At 37.2% G+C, this 9,742-nt stretch overlaps 1 protein-coding gene across 1 annotated transcript; it reads right to left on the bottom strand.

Moving 5' to 3' along the window:
• Positions 1-2,068: 2,068 nt before the first annotated feature.
• On the bottom strand, positions 2,069-9,478 carry LOC105703921 (lysosome-associated membrane glycoprotein 1). The gene is made up of 5 exons (XM_012432707.2): positions 9,261-9,478; positions 6,341-6,819; positions 5,876-6,092; positions 5,536-5,724; positions 2,069-3,699 (listed from the first exon to the last, which is right to left on the bottom strand). The coding sequence occupies exons 1-5, from the start codon at positions 9,313-9,315 to the stop codon at positions 3,560-3,562; spliced, it is 1,080 nt and encodes a 359-aa protein (XP_012288130.1). The 5' UTR covers positions 9,316-9,478; the 3' UTR covers positions 2,069-3,559.
• Positions 9,479-9,742: the final 264 nt, after the last annotated feature.

The following is a 9,742-nucleotide window of genomic DNA, read 5'->3' as shown; positions in this document are numbered from 1 at the left end:
TCATAGAGAAGCATCCTTAGATAATTAATTCGGAGTACAATAATTAAAGATAAATAATGCGAAACGTCCTGCATGATTTTACTATACAGAAATATGACATTCTGTCAAACTATTGTCCTACCGATAAGGTTTGCACTATCATCTCCCAGCATTCCACTCAACTTTCCTTTCGGACTGTACAAATGATGCGCACGCATCTCTTAAACAAGGGCAGGTATATTTTTTCTGAGGGTGAAACAATGATGGAAATCCGCCCACTGCGTATCTTCGTCGCACCAATGCTTACTGAACTCTGTGTAACAAGGATATAGAGACAGCTAAATCTTTCTCTCTCTCTGGGACAAAACTCGCCGTGTATTCTAAAGTGTGAAGTGAGATCCAGTTTACTATATATTTCAGTGGTGAGTGCCAGAGCAAGAGGGGAACACGTAGGAACAATGGAAAGGTAGCCATATTGTTGTGCCAAAATCTTAGCTTCCTCTGATTGGCTGAGATTTAGTGGACACTTTAAGAGAAGCGAGTAAAGACAAAGATAAGTTGGGAGATTACCAAAATCGCTTCCGCCTGATATTACTTTGTCATTGTTTAGATTGCAACTCTGATTCTTGCAAAATCAATTTTAGTCGGGCCATCAAATTTCTTTATTAAGGAACGTCTAGATTGCCGCGAGTAATTAATTGCAGTCTGGAAAGTGAATTATACGCTCAGGGTATTTCCGGACGCCCGCCATTGTGACAATTTTCTTTCAGGAATGAAATTAATTAGACCGCGCTTGGGAATTCGGATAAATGTGCAATACGCACAGACTGCGTATCCTCGGATCGTAAGTCATCGTTTTGTTAGCTTTTGGATCTGCTCGCGGAGTGATTTTTTTTTAATCCGACAAATCAGGGGATTGCCAAGTGTTCAAGACGTAGGGTATTCTGTCCGAAGAGACTGCAAGAGTTGAAAAGGCTATATGCCGAAGCGACCCTTTAAACAGAGGACAACTACGATGGTCTTCCGTTCTTTCGGACAGTCATCCATTTTTTTTGGACACGTTGCCCTCCTTTTTTTTTGTATATCATTTTGTCAGGATTAACAAGGAAGAAACGCAATCATTTCGTTTATATTTTGTTGAGTCTGCATTTAAATGGATTGTTACATACTTAGTGATATGAAAAATACCAGTTCAGTATATTTTACGAGATCGATGTACATACATACCATTAATATTCTAGACTTTTAGTAACTTATTCGGCCACTTGTAGTATAAAGAAAGTTAAAAAATATGTTTTATGTACAGGGGTGGCAAAAAGAAACAACTTGGAGCAAACAGAAAATACGAAGCAGGTGATTTACCAATCAGGATACTGAAAGACAAGACAACAATATGGCTATTCCTACCTCTCTCTTTCCTACGCGCCGGCTTGCCCCCCTGGTCTAAGATGAGACTTTGGGCTTCGTCCATATATTCTTAAGCTATGTAATATACACGAAGAAAATTAAGTATATTACATACCTACCCAACCCTGCATACGCTTAAAATTCAACGTAACATTTGTAATATATCCGAGGACAGCTCAAAATGCGTATTATCACTTGCTAATGAAACAACAATTAAATGCAAGTAAACATTAAGATTGTGTCATAGTTAAATTTTTCTTGTATAATTACACTAATGTACAATATTTGCATTCAATACAATCAAGATATGTCGATGATTTTGAGGCAAATAATTTATAAGCTTACATCACTCACAGAATTGGAAGAAACAATTTATAACCCCTAGATTTGTTTATTCAGAAAATACCGATATTGATTTTTAATGTTCTACGCAAAAATTAACAATCAAGGTTAAGAGTTCGAAGCGAGGAGATACGGATACTCGCATAGAACCGATGTTGCAAATAAAAATGAAAAAACAAGGTCATTTTAATCTGTTGCCGTGTATATGTGTACATGAAAATTCAGCAGTATGAGGCTATCGCACGCGTAAATTATATGAATTGCGAATGCACGTTCATTGTACGCATTATCGCTGGGAACGCGGTTTTATATCCGAAAAATCACACGAGTAGAGGTGAACTTTGCAGTATTTACGTATCTTTATTAACGAGTGTCAATGCACCAGTTTAAACACGACGTAGTTATGTAATCCAAAAGTAGTACTTTATAATATGTACAGTTGTTTTTCTTTTCTCCCAAGAATTTTATATCCACATACCCTGGCCTGACTTCGACCTAATTCATTGAAGTCTCACGACGAATAATCCTAAAGCAGCATAAAAAATAATAATTTCCCCTTTTTCCTCATTTTCTCTCTCCCTCGTTAGTACCATTTAACCATGCAGAATTATTTCGAAATTTCTAACATTACTACGTCGTTGAATGACGAAGCTCTTGAGTTTTGGTAATGTAATGTTATAAACCTCAGAAGGTCACATGTATACAAAAAAATTGCGCAAGGACGTGGTTGAAGGTGAAGTGCCTAGAATTCCGGAGAATTCTGTCACTTGTACGCATAAACATTACTAATAATGAATGGCACGCGTTTTACACAGCAAAATAAATTTAATAACTCTCAAAGGGATCCAATATTCGAATTAAAAATGGGCGAGATATATATACGTATTTATATATCATGAGACGTGTTGGAGAAGAAGTTTCCAGTTTTCTTTTTTTAAACATCCGCGCTCCTTCGTATTCTAGTAATACACTTTGTGGTATAATTAGACGCGTGTTCTGAAACGGGTCTCGAAATGAAATAATTGCAATTGAATGTAACAAAAATACAAATTAGATATAAACGGAAGCACCTCGGGTGCGTTCGCTCATCCAACTACTCATCTGAAATCACGTTTACAAATATGCCCGTTTATGGGGGGAGTCAGCTTATACTGCAATTACCGGTACGTCATTTTTTTCCAGCTCTCGAGGCTGACTAGCATCAACGGCAATCACTACAATTACATTATCACATACTAATTGCTGTTTAAGCTAACCAGTGCTTCCCTACTTTCTTTCGCAGAATGAAGCCTGACGGGAAGCCCTCTCTCCGAGGAGGACGTTGTTCTGGGAGAATGAAATGCTCAGGCGGGTACTTCACAGCACGGAGTGGATGTATAAAAAGTGAAGTGCAGTGCTAATAACAATAACTGTTAATACCAGATTTAAAAAGCGAGATTCTCTTTGTTTCAGATGAGTCCGCTAGATGGATAGTAGATCAATTCTTTCTTTTTTTTTCCCTCCTTTTTCATTTTCTCTCTTCAAAACACGGCCATCTCGTCTCTTAGTATTACGATTACTCTCTAGGTGTAGCGGTTCCCTCCATCATCTAAATACATCTAATAAATTCTATTCAATAGGAAACGCAATGTCTGGAATCTTACGAACGAATAAATTTAACTGCCGCGTACGCCGAGCTCCGTATGCACGGATGCACACAAAATAACGAACCCTGGATTTTATATCTCGACGCACGCGGTCACAAATGTAGTAACGCGTTTGAAAACTTAAGGATTCGTACCGAAGGAATATTAGTTTCATGTGATATAAAAGAAGAGGGATAGAGCCCGGATTACATGCTGAGGTAACCGCGAGCTTGAGTGCGTCTGCGTCCAACGAGGTATGCCACCAGCACTATCACCACTAGAGCTGCCAATGCACAGCCAACTGCTATCGGGACGATGTCCGGAGTTTCCAAACTGCAATCCTCGGCTAAACATAAATACGTTGTAATCTTGCGTAGTCCGATCAACAAGTCAAAAGGAAACGAGAAAACATAAAGAAAAATTACTACAAATTGGGGAGTCTAAAGGGACTTTTTGGAAAGATTCTGCAACGAAAAAACCAGCATGTGTACGACCGTTTCATCTAATTACCCTTAGATTTCGAATTTTTCCCCGATTCTTAATGTACGTTTGAGTATTCAACATAAAGTTTAAGCGTTCTTCTGACAACGCCATTTAGTGTTTAATTACAAATACAGCTACAGTAGTAAAAATCGGATAAAAAAAGAATAAAAATGAAAAAGGCAAACAGCAAAAATCAATTATGCTCGATGTTGGTTACAGTTTTGTTGTTGCATTAAGTTGTATTATCAAGAAAGAATTTAATGCTCATTGGCCGCATGATACAGTTGATAATTAGGGGAACTAATAAACTCGAAACCTATGGTGTATTAGAGTACTAGGCCAAACGACTGTGGATTCATTCTATTCATTATGGTACATTTCTTAAAAGGAAATGAAAATTCTAGATCTAGCCCACACTGCGACTTCTTGTTAGTATTTAAATAAGTGTTAAAACTTTACCCAATTCACATGCACACCAACTGGGAAAATATTTGTTATAAATATTTCCAATGTCCTAGGCTAAATTATGTTTAAGGGGAAATGGTACGATTCAATGAAAGTCCGAATTAACCGTGCTGCCATGTAACGGCAAGTAGTGGCAACACTTGTGACGTCATCGTCGTTGATGTACCGTGCCGTAAAATCACGGCACCACGATTTTGACGTCAAGCAGTCCTATCCCAGCAATGTCGAGCGTTTTTCTTACGTCATATGTCACATAAAGAAATAACGACTTTGTTAATAAGAAATTCATTAGAAAACAGATATCTCTTGTACTACACAACAAAGAAATTCGACATTTATAAGTTTTGTGCGTTTTCGTGATGCGTGTACGTACCGCATCTAATGGGAAATTCTACAAAGACCCTGATAAGTATGTTAATGCAGCTGGCCGTTTCTGCTAGTCGACCATTGCGCATTTTCTACAACGCATGACGTCACGACGTACAACTAGCACTTGTGCTGGAAATTCGCTCATGTTTTATGCAAGGGAAACTTGACAATGTATGTCTGGACTTCACATTGCTGTGGAAGAGAGTAAACTCGAATGCAGCACATGAGAAGACCACACGAACTAGTATGCATTGGGTACGTGTAAAAATCGAACTTCAGACTATATATATGTAGACTTTGCTTTGCAGTGGAAGGGGTAAACAAATGTACCACGTGAAGCGATTGTTTGTCCACACAGTTGAAGCTATTCTGCTTATTAAAAATTTGGGAGTGCGAGGTCTAATGCGAGGCCTAAGGAGGGAAATGTCCTTGTTGAGTTTCCATTTTCGCACCCAAAAATGTCAAGTTTGGCTATTCAACGGCGGTTCCCAGTGATAAGATGTGGTGTTGACAAGTGTACAAATTTTCCTGCCTGGCCCTTTTTTTATTTTCATTAGTGACTCTGTGTAATAGTGCCGTAAGCATTCAACGAGTAACCATAAAGACCGTGTTGGACCGTCATGACAGGTTTATTTATGGACTGCTATAATTTCATCAATTCATGTTATTCAAAGTACATACTGCAGAAACATTTTTGGATGCGAAGTTTCCCCCCTTCCAGCTCTCGTAGACGTAAAAACGCACACAGAACAAATGATATACCATTCCCCCTTAATAAATTAAATTTTTTAACGGATGATCCTTACAAACAAAAACCTTCTATCGACAAGAAAAAATAAAGTGAATTACCGAATGATGTACTTACCGAAACCAAATATCAAAGATTTATCAGTTTTGAAAGCTTGGAACTGTAAATCAGACACGTCAAAGGATCCAAGGGTTACATTGCTGTTAACTTTGGTTAACTTTAAATGTTGGGTCCTCAGGCACCTATACGAGTTTCCTACACCAACTGAGAAATGAGAATTCTGGTGAACCAGATTAACTGATGCATCTGAAAGAAGAAACAAAGAAAGGTTATAAGTCCAAAGGTTGACTGCATAATACTGTTTCGTAACATTCAACAAATTTCAATTAACTAGCCGAACCAACAGCTAGATAAGTTAATCCTGGATAAATAATAGCATGACGTGTTCTTTACTTACTGCTACTTATATTCGGGAAGTTTGAACTGGACAGCGTAACATTTATGCAGTGAAGATCGTAATTCTTCGAAGTTGCATTTTGGATGAAATGCAGAGTCAATGAATTATTGACAATATCGGATGGCCAGGAAATAGTTATATTCTGTTCAATGGCTCCACATATTCCAGTGGCAACTGCAGTCTTGTTATCTTTTGGCAGGTGTAGTACCACATTTCCCTGTTAAGTTAATAGAAATATTATATTAGCTCAATGTTAAGAGGGTTGACACTAGATAACACATGTCTTGAGAAAATCACACTGATTTCCCATTATGACGAAGATATTGTTTTGAACTGTTAATTAACAAGGCACATAAAATAAATAATTTTCATTTAAGTAAAGAAATTATGGTACCGATAAATTGTACAGTCAAACACAAATACGCTAATCCCAAATAATTATATACTTAACAAAACATTACTAACCGTTTTATTTGTCATTGGGTAGGTGATGTTTAATTCCACTGCCATCTTTACAACTATACAGTATCCAGTGGTTCCGTTGACAAACCAGTTTCCAGGTCCTGTAGGTGGCTTTACAGTGGTTGTTACAGGCACTACCGTACTAGTAGTGGGCGTTGGTGTAGTGGTTTTAGAATCCTTGGTCGTGGCATCACTTGCAGTAGTTGAACTTAAAGTTGGACTGACGGGTACGTCAGACGTTGATGGAAAGGTTGATTCACTGGTGGGTGGGGGCGTCGTAGGACTTGGCTCTGGAGTACTTTCGGATACTGTAGTTGGTGCAGATTCAGTTGGCATTGTCGGTTCCACAGGTGATTTTGGTTTCACCTCATTATCTTTTTTAGTTATTGTTATAACTTGTGGGGTGTCTACTTTTTGTTCAACTTCTTCAGTTTTATTATTTTCTACAAATTTTGATTTATTTGCACTTATTGAATCTTCACCTGGAACATGAAAAACGAAACACATTTTCTTTTTGTAAACTTGAAATCAAACCTTACACTACTACTGAATTATGTATAAAGTGGAATATAAAATATGCATCCCCTTTTTTGTAAAAGCTCTAGACTTAATTATTTTTATATATAGAAACTGGTTATATATCATTATTATTAATACAATATATTTAAAAAAAAATAACGCTGATCTTTTTTTTGTTTGTATGTAAGCCAATGGAGAGTTATCTGTATGGTTCAAATCTTGCAATTACATATCACATGAAAGAATGGTATCATATGAAGGACTTGAAATATATTGCACCAAGACTTCTTATCTTGGACAAGAAAGTTGTTGAACTGCATGGTTATATTTGTTTAAAGAGAGTTCAGAATGAAAACTCAATATACTATTATAGCTTACAACCCGTTATTTCGTAAATCATGAATTTATGATTCTTACTGATCTACAAGTATCAAAACTATTTTGTCCGTGCATGCTCCAGTATTTAAAATTCCATTATCTGTGCAGTAGCAAATATTCAGAAATAATTTCAACTGCTCACTAAATAATAACGACAAAAATAACAGCACTCAAGAAAATAAAAGAGATACATTTACAATAACATTTTGAACTTTGGAAGTGTCATGATTAAACACAGACATAAAATTCAATAAATACACCTGGCAAAAGCATACAGACCTTTACATCACGACATAGACATATAGGAAGCGAGCGAGTGTAATGAGCACGTAAATACATATAAATAAAAAATGTTCCAACATGCCTAAAAATGCTAAATAATACCATGTTATTTATTACATCATTGTTAATTCATTATAACAGATGCAACATTTCTTGGATTTATGATTTGCTTGTGGAGATACAAATGGATTTATAATGAAGTTTCAATTAAGGCAAGGGTGTAAGGTCGGCTTAGCTTATGTTTATATTTTCAAGGCATCAGATTTTATCTGTTTATACTCAAGTAGGATTAAGCTGAACTGTGATGGAGTCAGTAAATGTAATCAATAAATCTGAACTTTGACACGTTTGTTTATCGATTAAATCATATTGGTGACATAAGGAAAAAACATTTCATACTTCAAAGAGGATAAGCTCCCCTGACTTAGAACAATATAAGTGTTTGGTTTGCTCCCCCAAAGACCTATTATAATTCCTGTGCTTTGTTTGATGCCATTCCATAATACATTCCTTCTAGTTTTACTTAGGATATTTTTTATTTTTACTTTGTTCATTTAGACCAAGCGTGCACTAAGATGTTTTGCAATACAACAATTTTTTACATTAAGAAGATGCTTATTGGAACGTGCACATCTGTGGTGGAAAATCTCTGACTGGTCAAAAATCTGTCGTGGGGTGGCTTTATTGCTGCACGGGGAAAAACACACCGTGTGCACAGACTTAAAGAATTAACATCTCGGAAATATTTCATTTCCATTATAATTCTATGAAATCTGGTTCCGACTTTGCATTAACGCAATCTCTGTCCATAGTTCATGAAGAAATTTCCTGTGGCATGTACACAATCTGTAATGTGTTTATCACTAACTGCTGGCTGTATAGTTACACGTTAAAAAATCTTCACAAGCCAATAAAATATAAATTCATATACTTCTTCAGTTCCATTATTCGATACCAAAACCGCAATTTCAAGGAGTAGTTTTCTTTTTATAAAACCTTGTAATCAATGTGCATTGAAATACATCTTGATCCATTTACAATACTAATTTTATTTCAAAACCATTGATTTCTTTTCTCAATTCAAGTCCACAGATATTTAGGAACAATTTTAAATACATATTAATGTAGTTTCAATATCTGGGAGTAAACAGTCTGTTTTACAAGCAAAACTTGATATCTCTCCGAGCGTAAATCAATGGGATAACATCTACTGACGATGAGTCAGAACTAAAAAGAGCAATGTGGTGACGGAGTTACTACAAAGGATTGTATTCTATACAGATTTATATCAAAAACTAATGTAAATTTCTGGAAGTTTTTATCCAACCGATATATTCTAAATCCATTGGGTAAAACGCTGTATGCTAGATACCGTGTAATAGAACTCGTTGCAGACGTTGCAACGACAAATTTTGGCGACCAGCCCACAAAAACATTGAACGTCCGCATAACAGGTTTTAGCTACAAACGAACATCACGGTGCCTGAAAGCGGCCGATTAGCGATTCGAACCATCGAGACGCGTCTTCGAATCGTGCAAAAAGGGCTTCTAACGTCGATTTGAAGGCAGCTCAATCCGCCGTCTCGGATTTTGATGGAGGGGAAAACCGTGGATATCGTACACGCTGTCACATCAGAGATAGTGCAACGTCACTCGCCCACTCGCTCGCATCAACTGCCATTGCATAAAAATCAAGCCAAGACGGACAGCCTGCCGCGAACGGGTATCTTTCCGTCGTAATTACCTGCTGCCAGGACCACGGCGACGCATAGAAGTATAAAGCTCGTTTTCTTCCACATTGTCGTAATTACCGGGTTATTGCACTATTCTATATACGTAAAAGCTACAGACTGCTCTCGCCCGAAAACTCTTTGCACAGAAGAGAACCTCACAGAAGGACCGTAAATGCTAAAATGGGATAAAATGAAGCAGAAGAAAGAATCCGTTACGAGAGAGGAGGTTCGTAAAGGCATCGAGAGTGGACCGTGAAAGGGACGTGCGCAACGTAGTTCTCCGAGTGCCGCCATGATGGATTGGTGTGTACTTTTGATTGGTTCTTTCCGTTGGACTGTGTTGGAAATTACATTTTAAACGACGAGTAGCATTTGTCAACCAATGAGCAAAGCGTATTTCTATTGTCTCAACTGTCATTTCGAAAAAATCCAACAGTGCTGCTCGTCCAAGGATCCTGTACTACAGAAGATTGCTCAATCCCTATACCAGAGA

The sequence above is a fragment of the Orussus abietinus genome, unplaced genomic scaffold, assembly GCF_000612105.2.
Source record: "Orussus abietinus isolate OABI.00-Male unplaced genomic scaffold, Oabi_2.0 scaffold237, whole genome shotgun sequence".
Taxonomy (NCBI): domain Eukaryota; kingdom Metazoa; phylum Arthropoda; class Insecta; order Hymenoptera; family Orussidae; genus Orussus; species Orussus abietinus.
This window is presented reverse-complemented; position numbering and strand designations above follow the sequence as displayed.

Bases quoted from the DNA above. Each gene is read 5' to 3' on its own strand.
- LOC105703921 (XM_012432707.2), bottom strand. From the start codon at position 9,315: ATGTGGAAGAAAACGAGCTTTATACTTCTATGCGTCGCCGTGGTCCTG. The intron at 6,093-6,340 runs GTTAGTAATGTT...TTAACTTAACAG, and splicing joins ACCCAATGACAAATAAAACG to GGAAATGTGGTACTACACCT. The intron at 3,700-5,535 runs GTAAGTACATCA...ATTTATGTTTAG, and splicing joins ATCTTTGATATTTGGTTTCG to CCGAGGATTGCAGTTTGGAA.